General features: G+C 46.6%; 1 protein-coding gene across 5 annotated transcripts in view; it reads right to left on the reverse strand.

Annotated features, from left to right (window-relative positions):
• MAP4K3 (mitogen-activated protein kinase kinase kinase kinase 3) overlaps positions 1-22,207 on the reverse strand; it is a 960,603-nt gene that overhangs the window by 294,031 nt on the left and 644,365 nt on the right. For all 5 annotated transcript variants that reach the window (XM_069235044.1, XM_069235047.1, XM_069235048.1 and 2 more), the window contains one exon: positions 8,941-8,999. In XM_069235044.1, the coding sequence (XP_069091145.1) occupies positions 8,941-8,999 (59 nt within the window). The remainder of the gene's footprint in view (positions 1-8,940; positions 9,000-22,207) is intronic.

Raw genomic sequence — 22,207 nt, forward strand, 5'->3', positions numbered from 1 at the left:
TAGTGCCCTGGCAGCCACAGGCTCCAGGATCCACACCTTCTGGCCTGGCTGATTAAAAGTCAGCACCACCTTCTGGTCATGACACTGCTTTTGCAGTTTTTGGCTGGCCTGAAGAGTTTTGGATGCCCTCTTCATGTATTTGGCCCTTCTGGATCTTGGGTCTAATACAGGGTCCACAATATCCTGCTTTGGAGGCTTGAGAGGTTGCTCCCAGCCTTCTTTCACAAGGCCTCCAACATTTGCTGGATGGATTCTAGGACTGTATGTCTATACGTAAGCTTAAGGTAAACCTTCACAAATCATTTTTAATGACCCCTGGCCCCAAAACAAAGAATTTCTATATATGGGGGACCCAGTTGACAAAAGTGCCTTTTTTTTTAGCTACTTGGGTATTTTGTTTGACACACGTGGGATGAACTTAAATTAGAAGTAGCATCGGATGCCTTATTTAGATTTGCAAAGCAGCTAGGTGGTAAACCAATTAAGGAATTGATACAATTATATAAAAGCAAGTGCATTTAAATTGGGGTTTATGGTGCTAGTGTACGGGGTAGCTCCCCGCCAGGGCAACCACAAGTTGCAGAGAATAGATTTTTAACTCGCCTACTGGCACTACCACAAAGTACAGCGAGTCTGAGCCTTCATCTCGAATTAGGGGTAGATTATATTGAGGACCTTATAGGCTTAGCTCCCCTGTTACTATGGATAAAAATTTGGTCTACACCGAATGCAGTATTTTCTCGGTTAGTGTTAGCAGATTGTTTAAAATTCGCCAAATGGCAAGCAATCCCTTGGCTGACATACGTCAAAAGACTTTTTTATGACCTTAGCCTATATGCTCTTTTTGATCATCCTGAGGATATTTGCATACAAACTAAAGATGGGTTAAAAAACAGTACCTGGCGTACAGGGAAGAAGGGCGTATTGTGAGAGCCCTGAACATGACGTCATGTTTATGCAGCTTGAAAACATTTCAGGGGTGAATACATAACTTGTCATGGATATCTAATCCCCAGCATAGGTATTAAATAACAAGGCTGAGGCTAAATGTGATTCACTACCTGGTAGCTTTTCCAGTAGCAGGGACTAGAATATCCATACATTCTTGTTGTCCATGTGATAACAGTTCTGTTCAATCTACGTTGCACTTTATGCTTTTTTGTAAACAGTTCTGTGTTGCCCAGCTTTAGGGTGACTACGCCCTTTTCTATGACCACGTCTGTTGGGAAGGGGGCACAACCTTGACCCTAGTGGACTACTTTCTTCCAAGCTAAGATGGAGGAATTTTAAAAGGGGTGTCCTCTTTAGCTCGTCCAACTTAGGGGTGGGATTGGCATGAAGTGGGCACACATCCTAATCTGCGGGATTTCCCCACCTGTCTTGCCGCCAATCATGGGATCAGGACAGGGGGATTGGTCATCTCCGCCATTTAGAGAGACCTATGTTGCATTACAAAGGCTTCTAGTCCTTTAAAGATTCCCGCCCTGGAATGTCCATCCTGCCTGGAGGAGATGTCAACACCCCCGCCCAGTGCAGGCTTTGCTGTCTCTCACCTTAGGGGCCAGAAACTTGGCTAAGGTTGCTGAACTGGTTAGGACCAGTCAGTTAACACACTAGTAGTTGGTAGGTTTTCAGGGGGCACCTGTAGGATGTCCTCTTGCTGAATTTATTGATGAATCTAACAATGGCATCAGTGTGGGTTCACAAATACGAGATGTTTGATACCAAACATCCCTATCTTCAGTGAAGCCGTCATGTAGCAGGGAAAATGATAATGACCAGCGTCTAGCACATGTTTTTAAATGGCTTCCCTGGTCACTTACTGTATCTGAGAATCAACAGACATAGCAGGAGCATATCTGCCAGTGCACATATGCCCTCACATGTAATATAATGCACGCTGCCTTAGGGCTGTAAGGCCTGCTAGAGGGGTGAATTACATATGTTACATGCAGTGTTAGGGGACATGGCACACTGGTTGTGTGCCATGTCAAGTTTTCACTTTTGTCTGCACTACAACACGCAGCCTGCAACGACAGCCTGCCATGTGCTTGGTGAGGGGTTCTTTAGGGAGGCACAATTTATGCTGCAGCCCTTAGGGACCCTCTTTAGTACCCCAGGCCCTAGGTACCACTGGTACCATTTACTAGATACTTACAGAGGATGCTAAAGATTTTGCTGATTGGGGGAAAACAACTGTGCAGTTTTAGGGGAAAGAGATCTGACACGGGTGACCTGGTTAGCAAGAACCCAGTGCACTTACAGTCAGAATTACATCATATATCAGTCAAAAACTGGGGCTAACCATGCAAAAATGGGTGCTTTCCTACAACTGAGCATGATTATTCCTGATGTTCTTGAGAACCGTGGGCAGTTGTGGTACTGGCAGAAAGGTATACAGTGGCTTGAGCTCTACTCAAGATGAAAAGCGTCTCTGAAAGAGAGATGCCTTGGAAACACCAGGGTGCAAACTTGCTGACACTTCACGTTCACGCAGAGGCAAACAGATCCAACCAAGGCATTTCCCATTTTTGGATAAGACCTTGCGACACCTACACATGGAGACATAATTCATGATATGCTAGGCATTGATGGCTGAGTTTGTCCACCCTGGCATTTAAATAGCCCACCGTGTGCTGTATCACCAGGATATACCCCAACGTTCCAATCATGTCTAAAGGCACAGCGGCTCTTGACAAAGGGTCAACCACCCCATCACGCCCTGTTTGTTGGAATACCACATGGCGGTGGTGTTGACTGAACACCTGACTGCAAGAAGAAAGGCCTTCAATGCCAGCCAGATAACTCAGACCTCCAACAGGTTGATGTGTAGTCCGGATTTTGCCAGAGACCAGAGTCCACTGATCTCCACCTCTCTTAGATGGCAGCCCCAGCTCAGAAGTAACACATCTGCCACTACAGTCAGCTCTGATTGGGGAAGGAAGAGGGGTCTGCCACTGACCCAACTGCGGTTTCCTAGCAGCTATTGCAGGTCTTTTGCAGTTCCCTCCTGTAGGAAAGTACCCTCTTTTTGGCATGGTTACCCCCACGTTTTACCTGCTGTCAGTGTGTTTTGACTGTGTTCACTGGGATCCTACTAACCAGGACCCCAGTGACGGTGCTCTCTCCCTCTAAATTTGGTTGCTCAGGAGTTAGCATATCCCACACTTGGCAAACTGGTGCCCCCATATAAGTCACTAGTATATGGTGCTGAGGTACACAGGGCACTGGGGCGCCAGGGGTTCCCCATGGGCTGCAGCATGTATAGTGCCACCCAGGGGAGCCCATGGAAAATGTGTCTGCAGGCCTGCCATTGCAGCCTGCGTGAAAAGCCGTAAGCATCCTTTTCACTACAGGACACTGCACCAGGTCACTCTAAGTTACCGCTATAGCAGGCCATCCTAGCCCAGAGGGCAGGGTGCAGGTACCTGTGTGTGAGAGCACCCCTGCATGAGCGGAGGTGCCCTTATGAGCTAAAGCTCCATTTTCCTGGACTTCGTGAGTGCAGGGAAGCCATTTTACCCGTGTACTGGACACAGGTCACTTTACCTGTGTCCAGCTACATAATAGTAACTCCGAACCTGAGCATGTTTGGTATCAAACATGTCCGAATCATACCCCAATACGGTTGCCGGTATTGGATGTATGATTCCATGCACTCCAGGGGCTCCTAGGAAGGACCTCTAGTATTGCTCCTACCGTCTTCTGGGTTTTTCCAGGCAGCTCACGCAGCTGCCACCGCTCAGACAGGTTTCTGCCCTCCTGCTGCTTGACCAGCAAGCAGAGGAAGGCAGAACAAAGGATATCCTTCGGGAGAGAGAGACAACACCCTTTCCCTTTGGAAATAGGTGTTACATGGCTTGGGAGGGGTAGCCTCTCCAAGCCATCAGTATGCTCTGAAGGGCACATTTGGTGTCCTCCTTGCCTATACCGGTTTGCACCAGTCCAGGGACCCCAGTTCCCTGCCCTGGTAGGAAACTGGACAAAGGAAAGGGGAGTAACCACTCCACTGTCCACACCACCACAGGGGTGGTGCCAAGAGCCCCTCCAGATGGCCACTTGATTTTGCCATGTTGAATCCAAGGTGGGCAGAGGCCCCTGGGAGCATGTGAGTGGCCAGGTCAGGCAGATGATGTCACAGCCCCCTCCTGATATGTTGTCATCCTGATAGGTGAGCAATCCCACTTCCTGGGCTATTAAGGGTCTCCCTCCCAGGTGGGTCTTCAGATTCGACATGCCAGATTCCAGCAGGACTCTTCTGCATTGCTTACTTCATCTTCTGGCCACCGGGACTGCAACTGAACCATACAGGAATCGACACTCTGCAACTCCTGCGATGACTCCGCTTTGCAACATTGTTTCTCTGGCTCCTTCTAGCAGCTTCAACATTTCAATGGCTGTGCATCCTCTGAGGGCGATGAGTCTTCAGCCTGCACAAGAAGCAAGAAGGAAACTCCCTTGGAGAGAAAAAGTCACTCCCCTGCATCTGCAGGCACCAACTGTAATGACGACTGGTTGCGTGGATCCGCCCTCCTACAGAACTGTGTGGTTCCTGCATCACAGGTGGTGGTCTGGAATGGTCCTCTTGGTCCTCTCTACCAGCTGTCCAACTTGGGAGAAAGTTGGCCCTTGCCTCTCCTCGCAGGGCCTAATCCCTGTGCACTGCGACTCTTGCAGCTACCAATGCTTGTTTGTCCATCCTCCAAGGGATCTTAAGACTCCATATAGCCGGGCCTCCAGCACTCTTTCCTGCAAAGCACAATCTACTGCCTGCTGCTCCAGTGACGTGGGACTCCTCTTCAGGTGTGCAGAGTGGGCCTCACTGAGACTCCTGTGCCTGCTGCCCGTGGGACACCTCGGACTCCCTTCCTTGGGTAGAGTGCCCTGGGCCTTGCTGGTCCTCTTCAGACTTGCAAAACCTTCTTATCCGACTCTTGCATTTGCCAAGGCTTGTTGGTGGTTTTTTCCAGCACCACTGGCAGACTGCACCACGACCGCCGATGTGGGACATCACTTGCATCACTTCTGGAACTTCTCCTCTGCTCCTGTGCTGCACTGCTGACTTTCTTCATCCACCACAGACATGGTCCTGCATCCACAGACGGGTGTATAGTGGCTCCTGCCACAGCCGGACACTTTGACTCGAACTGGACTTGGTCACCTTCTTTTGCACGTCCTCTCCTGTTTGGTTTCTTCCAGTCTTGTCCGGGTCTTGCACAGTCCTTTTCCAAAGCTCTCCTGTGGGTTGGGGGAGTAACCAGGTACTTACCGCTTCTATCCTGGTCACTGGGAGGGCACCCTGGTATTTGCCTTTTGGGATTCTTAGTTCCTCCGGCTACCCTCTACTGATTCCACTTGCTTGGGTGGGGGACTGCCTTTCGCATTCGACTTACTTAGTATATGGTTGGGTCTCACTCTAGGGCCTTCACTATTTGCTATTGATTTTAGTATTTGCTATTGCTTTCTATGCTAATCACTGACTTCGAATGTGTACATAATAGCGTGTTTACTTACCTCCTATTGGAGTATTGCCTATTCAGTATTTGTGTTACTATAATAAATTTCCTTTATTTTTGAAACACTGTGTGGTTCTTTCATGTGGGTAAGTGCTGCGTGACTGTAGTGGTATTGCATAAGCTTTGCATGTCTCCTGGATAAGTCTTGCCTGCTCATCCACAGCTACCACTAGAGAGCCCTGGCTTTCTAGACACTGTCTACACCTCACTACTAGAGGATACCTGGACCCGGTATAAGGTGTTAACACCATAGGTGCTCACCACACACCAGGCCAGATTCCTACACCTCCAAGATCTGGACCATGCTGGAAAGATTCCCCTGATGATATACCCACTGAAACTTCAGGTCCCACTGGGGAACCTGCATATGCCAAAGGGCATGTGTCACAAGAAGGATGCAGGAGGCCATGAGGTCCAACAGCCTCAGTCAGTCTCACCGAAATCCATGACAGAGTCTGGAACATCTGTATCATTCATGAATATCCTGGACTTGCTGCTAGGGGGGGATAGGCACGAAACTGCACTGTGTCCAGAACAGCTCAGGTGAAAAGGAGCATCTGAGAAGGAGTCAGATGCGACTTCAGCACATTGATGCTGAACCCCAAAAAATGCAGAAGGTTCACTGTAGCCTGGAGGTGGGAGACGACTCCCTGGAGCGAGCCTGCTTTCAACAGCTAAACATCAATGTAGGTAAAGACTGGAATGCCTGACTTTCACAGATGAGCTGCAACCACCGCCATAACTTTTGTTAATACCCAAGGGGTGCTGGTGAGGTGAAGGGTAGTACAGAAAACTGAAAGCGCTGCTGGCCTAGCGTGAACCGCGGGTAACGCTTGTGAGAACGCAAGATGGAGGTATTGAAGTAAGCGTATAACACCCAGTCTCCAGGGCACACAGGACTTGCACAAGCGTGAGCATTTTGAATTTCTCATTTTTCAAGAAACGATTGAGAAGGAGCTAGTCTAAAATAGGTTGAAGACCTCCATCCGACTTGGGCACCAGAAAGTACTGGGAATAGCAACCACAACTTATTTCTGATGCAGGCACCTTCTCTACAGTTCCCTTGGCCAAGAGAGCTAAAATCTCCTGACAAAGCAAGGGGAGAGGTGGTCCTCTGTCAAATTGTTGTATGAAAGTGGCAAGAGTGTGAGGTGGAATAGTCACGGGGGGTATAGCTCCTTTAGATTAGATTAGCTTCAAAACTCAGTGGTTGGATGTTTTTGACCTCCATTGGTGCAGATGATGGCATATCTTGACCCCCACCGGATGCACATGATGGTCGAATGGCATACTCCAAGAGTTTGGAGGCTGCAGCTGCTAAGGAAATGGTGGACTAGCTCGACCTCTGCCTGCCACACGTTGTCTGTGGGAACTGCGTCCTCTGCCACGAAAAGGTTTTGAGGTTTGTGGGTGGGGGTGGCTAGCCAGGTAACGAAGAGGCTGTAAGCCACTCCTGTTTCCACGAAAGGGGCAGAAAGCATGCTGGGGTTGGGCGACAGGTCATGAAAAGGCCTAAAGACCTGGCCGTAGCTCTGCTGTCCTTAAAGCACTTGAGAGCAGGGTCCACCTTCTCTCCAAACAACCGTGAGCTATCAAAGGGCATGTCCATGAGCGAGGCTTGTACATCACCAAAAAGCCAGTGGGTCTCAACCAAACACTGTGCATAAGGGCCACAGACGATTAAATCACTCTGCCCAGCGAGTCAGTCGTATGTAGCCCACATCGTATGGTAAACTTGGCTGCATCCCTCGCTCCAGGAATTGCTTGAGACAATAAGGCTCAGGCCTCCTCAGAGACAATGGCAAACAAACACATATGATCGAAGGCATGCAGAACCAATCAAACATTCACCCACAGTCACAGATCTGGATTTAATCCATCAATTCTTTTGCTCACCATGGCACCCAAGTTTGGACCCAGCTATATGCAAATCAGTTTTGACTCTGTTCCCCATGGGAACAGTACAGCCTGAACTGCCAGGCCAGGTACTCCCTGGACCGGAAATAAGCATCCGCAGACCGGTTTCAGGGTATCACCCTTCATCAGCCAGGCTAGCTTGAATCCAGTGGCGTGGTGAGCCCGGGACCCACGTCTGAGCATACCCGGCGCACTTAAGGCGACAAAAGCAAACAAACACAAATGACGGATCGAATGCAGAACTAATCAAACATCATTCACCCCCAGTCACAGATGTGGGTTTAATCCATCAATTATTTCGCTCACCATGCCACACTAGTTTGGACCCAGCCATATGCAAATCAGTCTTGACCCTGTTCCCCATGGGAGCAGTCCAGCCAGAAATGCCAGGCCATGTCCTCCCTGGACCGGAAACAAGCATCCTAGGACTCAATGTTCCACTTGTGGTAAAACTAAACTGCATGCTCCACTTTATTAATGTACTGAGTATACCCAGTCTGTCAGCTTGGGTATAGAGAGATCTACTTGTAGCTAGCAATCTCACCTAACTTGTATTTTATCCCATTAATGTATCTGCACTGTTTATGCTATCCAGTATTCTGCTTCCACACAAAAGACCACTCCATAAAAAACAGTGGCCGTAGTTTTGGGAGTTGCATGCCTGTTTCGGATATATACAGATGTTATGGGAACAGCCACAGATGACTGCACCCCATTATTAGAGAAGAGCTCATGAAGAAGATTTTAGACTGCACTCCACTATTGGATGCATCGTATACACCACATATCAGTGGTTCTGAGAGCGGTTTTAACATTGTTTACTATGGTTCCGATGCTGGTCTGGACAGCGTTCTGAGCTGGAAGAATCATTTGCTTCCCCAGAAATCAGAGTGGCATATTGTTACAAAAATAATGCCAATATATTTGCAATAGTACTTTGATATTATTTTAAGGTTTATTACTCCTTGCTAGGTCTCATTTGTTGTACCGATTTCCTTGTTCTCTCTTTCTTTGCCTTACTTGACAAGGAGCATTTTGGGTGCCCTAAAATCACCCATGCAATCTATGTACCAACAAATGCCCAATACACGGTTTCTGAGATGTATGCTTGCACATTCAAGTATGTTGTAGTTCATGCATTCTAAATTTAAATCCTATCACCCAAAAAATATATTCCTAAAAAATATGAGCATGCAGTTAATATCAGCATGGAACCCTATCAAAATCATTTCTTTTGGAAAGGGGACTGTCAAGTTAACAGTAATGCGTGCACTGTGAAAGGTATATCGTTTTAGAACAAAGTACATATTACACGGCCTTGTTTTGCACTTTTTCTCACTTTGATTATGGAATTCTAAATTATTTTACCTTACCAATATGAGAGTTACGGAAGGGAAATGTAAAATAAAAGCTAGTTAGCAATGACAAATAATAGAAGTTAAAAATAAACACATACATCATGTGGTGAGACATAAATAATTAGGACAGTATGCCTGGCTAAACTTACCAACACAGCACTTCTGACACCACTTAGTTTCAGGAATTTTAGCTGATACCGCAAACTTCCTAGAACAACAATAAGAAACATGATTATGAAAAAAAGAATAATGAGAAACAAAATAAACCTGAAATGCACTAATAAAAACATATAGATAATGAAAAAATACACTTAGAAAATGAAGGAACTTTAAACAGGTTAAAGCTCAGATATCACACTTCAATTTAATAAATCACATTAGGAGCCATGCAGAAATGCTTTCAAATTGAACTGACTGTATAATCATTAGGTGGCAATGTAAATACAATAACGATGCAATTACACTCATGCATTCTTTCACTAATTACATTTCTTTGAATTGCACAAGATACTAATGTTTCAGTCATGAAAAGTGCTCCCCTGACAGAGACAGTGGAATGGAAAGAAGAAATTCAATTACATTTTTGCTCCTAGATCCAAATAAACAACAGTTAAATCAATTTCAGATTCACTGTCATAATATGTGTTATTGCAAAGCGTAACTAGGATAATACAGTTCAACTCAATTTTTCACTTCTGTATGTTTGCAATTTCCATTAATTTAAGAAAGGAATAATCCAAGTAAAGGCCACTCAAAATAAGTGAATATGCAGAAAGAAGGCACCCCTTCCAAAATAATAAATTACTTACCTTTAGTAACATCCTCCTGGAAGGGACCTTATGTAGCAGCAGATTCCTCGCCTTCTGAATATTCCACAGGAGTCAGACTGGATCTGGAAACTTTGCAACAGTACTCTGCACAGAAGCAATTCAGCTCCCCAAAATGACATGCAAAGCCAATATAGGCATCACTCCTGTTCGCTGACGTCATTTGCTTTTAAATTACATCATTTGCTTTGGAAATTGTTTGCACTCCACATGGAGAGGCACAGACGCAAACTGTTGCGACTAGTGTGCAGATGCCTAGTTTTGGGATCCTGTTAAGGGGTACAGACCAGCCACAGAACTGGGAGTGGGTGAAAAATCTGCAACTGCAAAGAGTCTCTACCAGAAAGAGTGTTACAAAGTTAAGCAACTTGTTATTCTGATAGAAACGTCTAGCTGCAGATTCCTCAACTTCTGAACAGATGCCAAAGCAGTACCTATCTGGAGGTGGGTCTGTGAATGTACTCAAACACAAAGTAATTTAGAACCCAGGGGGCAAAATGCCCATCACAGCAGGTCTGACAGTCCAGACAATAGTGTTTCATGAACATATGGAAGGACACTCATGTAGCTCTCTGGCAAATGCCTAGCACAGCTCCTCCATGTGCTAAGGCATTGGTTGCATATTTGATTAGATTGAGCATTCAGTCATTCTAGAGGCTGCTTTTGGCCAATGTGTAGATCTTAATGTAGAGCATGATCCAGTGGGAGATGGTTCTCCTCTGAAGTCTTGCCTTTCTTCGCTCCAGCGAACCTCACAAAGAGCTGATCGTCCACTGATTTTCTTTGGTACAATCTATATCAAACCTCAGCGGTCTATTAAGGTCTATGTGATGGAGTCTAAGAGGGGTGAGTTGGAGCGCAGAAAGCCAGCAACATAATGGTTTGACAGATGTTGAACAGCGTCACAACTTTTGGTAAGAAGGATGCTTGCATCCGTAGAACCAGTTTATCTGGAGAAAAAGGTGGAGTAAAGTGGGTTGACACAGAGAGCTTAAAGCTCACTTGCCTAATGTGACATGGAAAAATGAAGGTGTCCAGCTGTCTCCGTCTGATGGAGACTGCATATGCCCGGATGCTGAAACCTGCCCTGCTTCTGTGGCAGATTCTTGTGAAGAAATGGTATGTATTATAGGGTGTGGTTTTTGCGACGGCATTGTCTAGTACACTAACCAACCCCTTTAGGATCAGTAAGTTTTGTTTGATAAACTCTATCTCAACCCTGGGTAGCTGTGGCTCTGAGCAGCAAGGCTTACACAAAGGAATAAACATAAAGCATTTAAACAGCAACTAAACAATTTAGTAAATAAACTAGACATTCAAAAAATCCAACACAAATTTATAAAAATAGACTGTATTTTTATGCATTGATAGACACCACAATGAAAACGATCCACCCGAGGGTTCGGAGATATAGATTTTACAAGGTACAGTAAATATGCACTTTTTTACTAACCACATTCACAGTCAAATTCAATGAACTTACAGAAACTTTTGGAGCAAATACTTTGGCTAGTTGTATTGGGGTTGGTTTGAGTTACTTTGGCTCCACGTCGGAGTTAACCCAGTCAGGGAAACCAGTAAGGCCCTCAAACCAGTTACCATAACAGTTGAAGAAGTCTTCAGTCAGTTCCAGGTTACTTTATCCTTTGCTGTAGGTTCCTAAGGAAGTCGTCTTTATGCAAGGGATACAGGATGATCAAGATACCAGAGGATGCTGTGGATGCAATACGGTCAACGGCCTTCCTGCGGCTACTCCAAGGTCCATGGAGGGGGTGGTTCTGGTAGAAGTCCAGTCGCCACTGGGCCACCAGAAGCCCAGTATCACAACCACAGCCAAATACTTCCCTGGGCAATAAAGCTCCTTCTAGGCGACCAAGCTGCACTCTGACGACTCTCCAAGGCTTATTAAACTTTAGTACAACTTTGGGAATCCGGTCCTGGCCTCTGGATCTCCACAACTGCAGCTGGCGGCAAGGGGAATATTATGGGATACCAACTTGACCCAGCAGCCGTCTCAGCTACAGAGGCCCCGCGCTCTGAACAAGAGGTCAGCCAATAAGACATTTAGGGCCTCATTATGAGTTTGGCAGACGGCGGAGGAAGCCCACCATACTCTTTCCAACATCAGGCCGCACAGGCGGCCTGAACACCGCCAGCCCTATTAGGAGTTCAGCACAGGGTCGGCGGCTGAAACAGAGTTTCCTCCCGCCGGCCCTGCGGTGAATACGGCCTTAACATTGCAGCCGGCTCAATGTGGCAGTGCGGCGGGTTACTGCCATGGTTAGGCTGGCGGATTACAACCGCCGGGACCGTCAGGCTGCAGGCTGGAGGTAGCGGCGGTTGGGCCGTGGCTCCACTTTGGCGGTGGTCCGACTGCAGCCGTGACCCCTGGAGGTCTGGTGGCCGCCAGGGTCATAATGAGGCCCCTAGAGTCTTGTTGCTTCAGCTGGGCTCTGGAGATGACCTCTCCATGAGCAGGACACATCAGGCACAGTTCCTCTTCTTTCCTAGCCACCAGGTTCAACAAGTGCAGTCCACGCCGGTGTAGTCTCTCTCTGCCAGTTCTTCAGTGCAGCGGGCAGTCCTTTTTTGGTGGTCCTTCCACTCCTGCCAACATCTGAGCTTTGGGTACGGGGTGCTTTATTTATGCTCAGCATGTGCCCTCTGCGTAGGATGTGGTTACTAGCCAGTGGGTTACCAGGTTCCCTCCTACCTGATGACCACTTCTTTTAGGCGTGGCATTTAGCTATCCAAGACACTCTATTCTGCCCAACATAACAGAATCCCTCTCTTGGCATCCAGAGCTCCCAAGCCCAATCCAGAAGTGTTGCTACCAAGGGGGCTTCACTCCCCTGGAAAACTGGTTTGGCAACTGGTTTCCCCTTCCCTGTCCTTAGTGCCAGCCTGTCTACCTAGATAACAGAGCAGCCTCTATCCCAAGTGTTACCCCTTTGCCTTTCACAAGTGACTTCTCCTTTGAAGCTCGCCTTTTAGGCCAACACCTGTGGGACATCCTGCAGGAGGGAGGTAACACATCTCTCAAGTGCAGACTTCTATTGTCTCCTTTCCTGAGAGTTGTTAGCACATCTACCCGGGAGGGCAGAAAACTGCCTCAGGGACTGGCTGCAACCGTTCAGAGCACAAGAGGCTAAATGCAACAAAGTCAACTTTTTTAAAAGTTGCCAAATGCAACCTGTTACATTAATCTAGACTTTAGAACCAAGTTGGGCTTAACATAACGAGTCGTTTGATACCTCTGATTATAAGCATTGGTCACACCACTCAGGATTTAGCACAGCTGAGGGGTCAGCTTGTAACCATGCACTAACCAATGAACTAACACGTTTTTCCACAGTAAAAACAACAGTTTTGCGCTTTTACAGCCAGCATATGTAAATACATGTGCTGCCGGTGAAATATGTTGCACCCTTCCTTACAGCTCGGTTGGCCCATCATAGAGGTGATTAACACATTTTGCAGAGTAAGGTTTCACTTGAGATGCTGATTCCCGAAAGCCATGGGAATAGCGTCCCAGGAGGAAGCTGGAATTTATTGAAGAGAGGAGCTTGGCTGGTGGAAGAGAAAACGTACTTCCTAAATGTCTTCATCCATTTGATCTCCCTATCAGTGAGTAGTCGAAAAAGCATTGGAATTAGATCTGCTCGTGGATGCGTCTACCACTAAAACTTTGGGGCAAAGGTACTGAGAGAGTAATGCAAGGTCGCCCGTGGCAGGGCAATGGTGTCTCGCTAGTTGTCTGGTAACTGGGAGCCAGAGCAAGGCTTGGCCCCGAATCCCAACAAGGTATCGATCAATGTCTCACTGGGTGGCAGAAGGGGCACAGAAGATATTTGCCACGGCTGGAGGACTTCAGTCAGCACAATAGTTTTTACCTCCAAGGTGGGGAGCTGTAGGCCAAGGACTCTGGCCGCTCTACGCTTTAACATGGTGTAGGAAGCATATTCTTCAGTGGCTGGACTGGGGGGTGAGAGAAGGCCTTTTTCATGGAAGGTATCTAGACCACTAGCCTCCAGGTAAGGCATCATACCAGCTGTCGTCTTGATTGGAATGACTGAACTCATCACAATCATTTAACAAGCCTGTACCAAAAATTGAGTGTAGGCTATGTTGTCTTCCTTATGGAGGTGGCAGATCAAGTGGAGGAAGCAGCACTTCAAAGGTTGTAAGCATGACTTTGGACATGGTTGCATCTGCACTAACTCTTGAGTCGGAGAGTACTATGGGTATCTCCTCATTTAGAGTTGATAGCTGGATGCAATGCTTGAATTAATCTCGTCCACAGGCAATTGCTCGGGCCACACTCCAAGCCATCAATTTTTTCCCCCACCTTGCCACCTCAGTTTGGACCCAGCCATAGGAAAGTACCCTCTTTTTAGCATGATTACCTTCACTTTTTGCCAGCTATCAGTGTGCATAGACTGTTTTCACTGGGACCTGCTAATCAAGACCCCAGTGATTGTGCTCTCTCCCTCCAAATTTGGTTACTCAGGACTTTTGTACACTCCACAATTGGCATACAGGTGCCCCCTTGTAATTCCCTAGTATATGGTACTTAGGTACCCAGGGCATTGGAGCACTAGGGGTTCACCATGGGCCGCAGCATGTATTGTGTCACCCATAGGAGCCCATGCAAAATGTGTCCGCAGGCCTGCCATTGCAGCCTGCGAGGGAAGGTGCATGCACCTTTCACTACAGGTCACTGCACCAGGTCACTGTAAGTCACCCCTACGGTAGGTCCTCCTAGCCCAGAGGGCGGGGTGCAGGTCCCTGTGTGTGAGGGCACCCCTTAATGAGCAGAGGTCCCCCCTACGAACTTCAGTTCCATTACACTGGACTTCTCCAGTGTGGGGAAGCCATTTTACCCGTGTACTGGACACAGGTCACTAGCTGTGTCCAGCTACATAATGGTAACTCCAAACCTGGGTATGTTTGGTATCAAACATGTTGGAATCATAACCCAGTACTGTCACCAGTATTGGTTGTATGATGCCATGCACTCTGGGGGCTCCTCAGAGGACCCCACAGTATTACTCCTACCAGTCTTCTAGGGTTTTTCTGATAGCCCACAGTGGTGCCTTCAGGGGGAGGGAGAAGAAAGGATTTACCTTCTCCCTTGGAAATAGGTGCTACAAGGCTTAGGAAGGGTAGCCTCCCCACGTCACCAGTCTGCTTTGAAGGGCACATTTGGTGCCCTACTTGCATAAACCGGTTTGCATCAGTTCTGGGACCCCCGATCCCTGCTTTGGCGTGAAATGTGACAAAGAAAAGGGGAGTGACCACTCTACTGTCCATCACCACCCCAAGAGTGGTACCCAGAGCTCCTCAAGGTGGCCACTTGATTCTGCTGTCTTGAAACCAAGCTATGCAGAGGTCCCTGGGAGCATCTGAATGGCTAGGTCAGGCAGGTGATATCACAGACCCCTTGTGATAGGTGGTCATCTTGCTAGGTGATCAAACCCCTTTTTAGGGCTATTTAAGACTTCCTTGCAGATGGGTCCCCAGATTCAACATGCAAGACTCGAACAGGACTCCTCTGCATCGTTCTCCTAACCACTATCTGCGACCTGAGGACTGACGTGGGACACCATCTGCACCACTCCAAGGACTCCTCTTCAGCTCCTTGGCTCCACAGCTGGTCTTCCTCTTCCCCCTGACACTCCATCATAGAGTGCACTCTGCCCCCTTCCTTTACAGGTCCTCTTCTAAAAGAATCCACCTGTGGTTTCTTCTAGTATGGTCCGGTTCTGGCACAATCCTTTTTCTAAGTCCTCTTGTTAGTCCCTCTAAAGACCAGGTACGTAACTCTGCTCTCCTTGTCGCTGGGGGTCACTTGGGTACTCACCTCTTGGGGTCCCTAGTTCTTCCAGCTTCTCTATAATGACTCCATATCCTTGGGTGGAAGACTTCACTTAGCATTCCACTATTTTAGTATATGGTTTTGTCCTCCCCTAGGGCCCTAACTATTTTTCACTAATTCTTCCTGATGCTTGTTGTTTCGTGTGCCAATTCCTAATTATTACTCTGTGTGTGTGTGTCTATATATATATATTGAAAATGTCACTTACCCAGTGTACATCTGTTCGTGGCATCAGTCGCTGAGATTCACATGGTCTGCATAGATCGCCATCTGGTGTTGGGTCGGAGTGTTACAAGTTGTTTTTCTTCGAAGAAGTGTTTTCGAGTCACTGGACCGAGTGACTCCTCCTTCTGTGCTCATTGCGCATGGGCGTCGACTCCATCTTCGATTGTTTTCCCCGCAGAGGGTGAGGTAGGAGTTGTACTATAGTAATAGTGCCCGCGCAATGAAATGTGTAAGTATGTACCTATTAAAGGTTTAAATAATATATATACAAATGTACAAAATTGAAGGTAACTTCTGAACTGCTACAGGCTTCCGGGGAGGTGGGTGGGCCCATGTGAATCTCAGCGACTGATGCCACGAACAGATGTACACTGGGTAAGTGACATTTTCAGTTCGATGGCATCTGTCGCTGTAGATACACATGGTCTGCATAGACTAGTAAGCAGTTATTTCCCCATAAGCGGTGGTTTAGCCTGTAGGAGTAGAAGTTGTCTGAAATAGAGTTCTTAATACAGCTTGACCTACTGCAGCTTGTTGTGCGGATAGCACATCTATACAGTAGTGTTTGGTGAATGTGTGAGGCGTAGACCATGTGGCTGCCTTACATATTTCATGCATTGGGATGTTTCCTAAAAAGGCCATTGAAGCACCTTTTTTCCTTGTTGAATGTGCCCTGGGAGTAATGGGCAGTTGTCTTTTTGCTTTAAGGTAGCAGATTTGGATGCATTTAACAATCCATCTGGCTATACCTTGTTTTGATATTGGGTTACCTGCATGAGGTTTTTGGAATGCAATAAATAGCTGTTTAGTCTTTCTGATGTTCTTCGTTCTGTCAATGTAGTACATTAATGCTCTTTTGACATCTAATGTATGTAGTGCTCTTTCAGCCACAGAATCTGGCTGTGGGAAAAAAACTGGTAGTTCTACCGTTTGATTTAGATGGAACGGTGAAATAACTTTTGGTAAAAATTTTGGATTAGGTCGTAGGACGACCTTATTTTTATGTATTTGTATAAAAGGTTCCTGTGTTGTGAACGCTTGAATTTCACTTACTCTTCTCAGAGATGTAATGGCGATGAGAAAGGCAACTTTCCAGGTTAGGAATTGTATTCCGCAAGAGTGCATGGGTTCGAAAGGTGGGACCATGAGTCTTGTTAGGACCACGTTTAGGTTCCATGAAGGAACAGGTGGTGTTCTTGGTGGTATAATTCTTTTAAGACCTTCTATGAATGCTTTGATGACTGGTATCCTATACAAGGAAGTTGAATAGGTAGTCTGCAGGTATGCAGATATTGCTGCAAGGTGTATTTTAATAGAAGAGAAGGCTAGCTATGCTTTTTGTAAATGGAGCAAGTAATTTACTATATGTTTTGGAGTTGGGTCTAGTGGTTGTATCTGATTATGATGGCAGTAACAAACAAATCTTTTCCACTTACTTGCGTAGCAGTGTCTAGTGGATGGCCTTCTGGCCTGCTTTAAGACTTCCATACACTCTTGGTTAAGTTGTAAGTGTCCGAATTCTATGATTTCAGGAGCCAGATTGCTAGATTCAGCGATGCTGGATCTGGGTGTCTGATCTGTTGGTTGTGTTGCGTTAACAGATCTGGTTTGTTGGGCAGTTTGATGTGGGGTACTACAGATAGATCTAGCAGTGTTGTGTACCAGGGTTGTCTTGCCCACGTTGGTGCTATTAAAATGAGTTTGAGTTTGTTTTGACTCAATTTGTTTACTAGATAAGGGAGGAGAGGGAGAGGAGGAAAAGCGTAAGCAAATATTCCTGACCAGTTCATCCATAGGGCATTGCCTTGGGATTGCTTGTGTGGGTATCTGGACGCGAATTTTGGCATTTTGCGTTCTTTTTTGTTGCAAATAAGTCTATTTGAGGTGTTCCCCAGAGTGTGAAGTAGGTGTTCAGAATTTGTGGGTGGATTTCCCATTCGTGGACTTGCTGGTGATCTCGAGAGAGATTGTCTGCCAGTTGATTCTGGATCCCTGGAATAAACTGTGCTATTAGGCGAATTTGATGGTGGATTGCCCACTTCCATATGTTTTGAGCTAATAAGCTTAACTGCGTTGAATGTGTTCCTCCTTGTTTGTTTAGATAATACATCGTTGTCATGTTGTCTGTTTTGACAAGGATGTATTTGTGGGTTATGATTGGTTGGAAAGCTTTTAGTGCTTGAAAAACTGCTAATAATTCTAGATGATTTATATGCAGTTTTGTTTGATGTATGTTCCATTGACCTCTTATGTTGTGTTGATTGAGATGTGCTCCCCACCCTGTCATGGAAGCATCTGTTGTTATTATGTACTGTGGCACTGGGTCTTGGAAAGGCCGCCCTTTGTTTAAATTTATACTGTTCCACCATAGAAGCGAGAGGTAAGTTTGGCGGTCTATTAACACCAGATCTAGAAGGTGACCCTGTGCTTGAGACCACTGTGAGGCTAGGCACTGTTGTAAGGGCCTCATGTGCAGTCTTGCGTTTGGGACAATGGCTATGCATGAGGACATCATGCCTAGGAGCTGTAGTATTGTTCTTGCTTGTATTGTTTGATTTGGAGACATGTGTTGAATGACTCTGTTGAAATTGTGAATTCTTTGTGGAGTTGGCGTTGCTACTCCTTTTGTCGTGTCTATTATGGCTCCTAGATATTGCTGTACTTTGCTTGGCTGAATGTTGGATTTTGCAAAGTTGACGGTGAACCCTAGTTTGTAGAGGGTTTGTATGACTTGATTTGTGTGGTTTGAGCATTGTATGAGCGAACTGGTTTTGATTAGCCAGTCGTCTAGATACGGGAATACATGTATTTGCTGCCTTCTGATGTGTGCAGCGACTACTGCTAGGCATTTTGTGAATACCCGTGGAGCGGTTGTTAAACCGAAAGGCAATACTTTGAATTGGTAATGTATTCCTTTGAATACAAACCTTAGATATTTTCTGTGTGATTGATGTATTGGTATATGGAAATATGCGTCTTTGAGGTCTAGGGTTGTCATGTAGTTGTGTTTTTTGAGCAATGGTAACACTTCTTGTAGTGTGACCATGTGAAAGTGGTCTGATTTGATGAATGTGTTTACTACTCTGAGGTCTAGAATTGGTCTCAGTGTTTTGTCCTTTTTTGGTATCAAAAAGTACAGTGAATAAACTCCTGTGTTTATTTGTGTGCTTGGTACTAATTCTATTGCATCTTTTTGCAGTAGTGCTTGAACTTCTATCTCTAGAAGCTGTGAATGGTGTTTTGATAAATTTTGTGATTTTGGTGGTATGTCTGGAGGGAATTGCAGGAATTCTATGCAATAACCATGTTGGATAATTGCTAGGACCCATGTGTCTGTAGTTATTTCCTCCCATGCTTCGTAATATTGACCTATCCTTCCTCCCACTGGTGTTGTGTGGGGGGGGTGAGTGACGTGTGAGTCACTGCTTGTTGGTAGTGGTTTTGGGGCTTTGAAATCTTCCTCTATTCCTAGGGAATTGCCCTCCTCTATACTGGCCCCGAAAGCCTCCCCTGTACTGTCCCTGGTAGGTGGACGGTGCGGACTGTGAGGTACTGGCTTGTGTGGCCTGACCCCAAAACCCTCCTCTAAAAGGTGTTTTGCGGAAGGTGGTATAAGATCCTCTGCTCTGCGGGGAGTAGAGTGCGCCCATGGCCTTGGCAGTGTCAGTGTCCTTTTTGAGCTTTTCTATGGCTGTGTCGACCTCCGGACCGAACAGAAGTTTTTCGTTTACTGGCATGTTAAGTACTGCCTGCTGAATTTCTGGCTTGAATCCAGACGTTCGGAGCCATGCGTGCCTACGGATGGTAACCGACGTATTAATGGTCCTTGCGGCTGTGTCTGCTGCATCCATAGAGGAGCATATTTGATTGTTGGAGATGTTTTGACCCTCCTCAACAACCTGTTTTGCTCTTTTTTGTAGATCTTTTGGGAGATGTTCAATGAGATGCTGCATCTCATCCCAGTGGGCTCTGTCGTATCGCGCTAGCAGCGCTTGTGAGTTTGCGATGCGCCACTGGTTTGCTGCCTGGACAGCGACCCTCTTCCCGGCTGCATCGAACTTTCTGCTTTCTTTATCTGGGGGAGGTGCATCCCCAGAAGTGTGTGAATTTGCCCGTTTTCTGGCAGCCCCTACCACCACAGAATCTGGTGGCAGCTGAGAGGTGATGAATACAGGGTAGGAGGCGCCTTATACTTTTTGTCCACTCTAGGCGTTACTGCCCTACTTTTAACTGGCTCCTTGAAGATCTCCTTTGCATGGCGTAGCATGCCTGGGAGCATAGGCAGGCTTTGGTAGGAGCTGTGGGTGGAGGAGAGGGTGTTAAATAAAAAGTCATCCTCTACTTGTTCAGAGTGTAGTTCCACATTATGGAACTGAGCTGCTCTAGCCACCACTTGTGAATAGGCTGTGCTGTCCTCAGGTGGTGATGGCCTAGTTGGGTATGTGTCTGGGCTGTTATCAGACACTGGTGCATCGTACAAGTCCCACGCGTCTTGATCTTGGTCGTCGTGGCTCATGGCGGAGTGAGCTGGCGAATGTGACGGGGTGTAAGTTGGCGAAGCCGGAGTTACAGGTGGAGGCGAGGGAGGAGGTGTTACCGTCTTTGCTGTTTGTTGCTGAGGAGCCTCTCGTGCTCCAAACTGAAGTGTTCTCTTTCTTTTGACAGGTGGAAGGGTACTGATCTTCCCTGTCCCCTGCTGAATAAAGATACGCTTTTGCGTGTGATCCACTTCAGTGGATTGCAGTTCTTGTTCGAATCTGTGTCTTTTCATTTGTGAAGACATAGAATGTTCTTCAGTATAGGAGCCTGAAACTGGGTCTGTTGGTGCTTTTTTCGGCTCCGAAAACCCTGTTGTTTGTTTTTTCGGCTCCGAGGTAACCTTCCTCTTCTTGTGTGCCGAAAAATCTTGGCCTCTATGGCCTTCGGCGCCACTGTCTCGGCGTTGATCCGTGTCGACACCGAACTCTCGGTGTCGATGCTTCTCTTTAGCACTCTCTCGGTCCCGAGGAGGCTGCGTGCCGGTGTCTCGACCGGAGTCGGACGATCTCGACACTGAATGGGCCTTTTTCGGTGCCGATTGTTGGTCACCGTGAATTTGGGTTGAGCCATGGCCGGTTGGCAGTGGCGTCCCCTGGGCCTTTTTGCCTTTTTTTATTTCTGATCTCGACGTCTTACTCACAGTTTGTGTATTGTCGAGTTCGTCGGAGTCTGAATCCTGGATGGAAAAGGATTCCTCCTGTTCCTCTTCTGTCTCGAACTGCCGATGCTCCTTTGGCGTGGACGCCATCTGCAGTCTTCTCGCTCGACGGTCGCACAGAGTTTTTCGGGACCGGAACGCCCGACAGGCCTCACAGGATTCTTCGCTGTGCTCGGGTGACAGGCACAGGTTACAGACCGAGTGTTGGTCCGTATAGGGATATTTGTTGTGGCATTCAGGGCAGAATCGAAACGGGGTCCGTTCCATCGGCGTTGTTCTCCACGCGGTCGGGCCGACTAGGCCCCGACGGTGTGCCGAAATCTACCCCGAAGGGCACCGAAGCGCTTCGATGTTCAATGCGTCGTCGTATGTGTTTATCTCGAACCGGATCGCAACGATACCGTCGAAAATCTTCCGTTTTCAGCTATCTTTCCGTTCCGAAACTCGGAGCGACAGGAACACGTCCGAACCCGATGGCGGAAAGAAAACAATCGAAGATGGAGTCGACGCCCATGCGCAATGAGCACAGAAGGAGGAGTCACTTGGTCCAGTGACTCGAAAACACTTCTTCGAAGAAAAACAACTTGTAACACTCCGACCCAACACCAGATGGCGATCTATGCAGACCATGTGTATCTACAGCGACAGATGCCATCGAACATATATATATATATATATATATATATATATATATATATATATATATATTGTACTTAACGCCAGTTGGGGGACTGCCTATAAGTAATCTAGTGTTGTGTTACTATAAAAAAGTACCTTTATTTTTCTAATACTGTGTGTTTCTTTCATGTGTGACAAACTACTGTGTGACTATTTTGGTATTGCATAAGCTTTGCATGTCTACTAGTAAGTCTTGGCTGCTCAACCAAAGCTACCTATGTAGAGCCCTGGCTTCCTAGACACTGCCTACATACACTAATAGTGGTTGCCTGGACCTGGTATAAGGTGCCAACACCATAGGTGTCCAACACACACCAGGCCAGCTTCCTACACCAGCCATAAGCAAACCAGTCTGGACTCTATTCCTTAGTACTACGGCTTAATCTAGAAATTATTAATTTTTTCTAAACCTGTCATATCATTCTGAGAACAGATACAGAAACAAATATTCATCCTCAAGTTGGAGCCAGGGGAAGGGTGACCAGATTTAAATAATACAAAAAAGTTTTACAGTTGGAAAAAATATTCACTTTGACCATGGAAATGAGGGGACTGAAAAATGAACACAATATCACATTCAACAACTAATATTAAACTCTTTGATGCAGACT

Source organism: Pleurodeles waltl, chromosome 5 (assembly GCF_031143425.1).
Source record: "Pleurodeles waltl isolate 20211129_DDA chromosome 5, aPleWal1.hap1.20221129, whole genome shotgun sequence".
NCBI lineage: Eukaryota > Metazoa > Chordata > Amphibia > Caudata > Salamandridae > Pleurodeles > Pleurodeles waltl.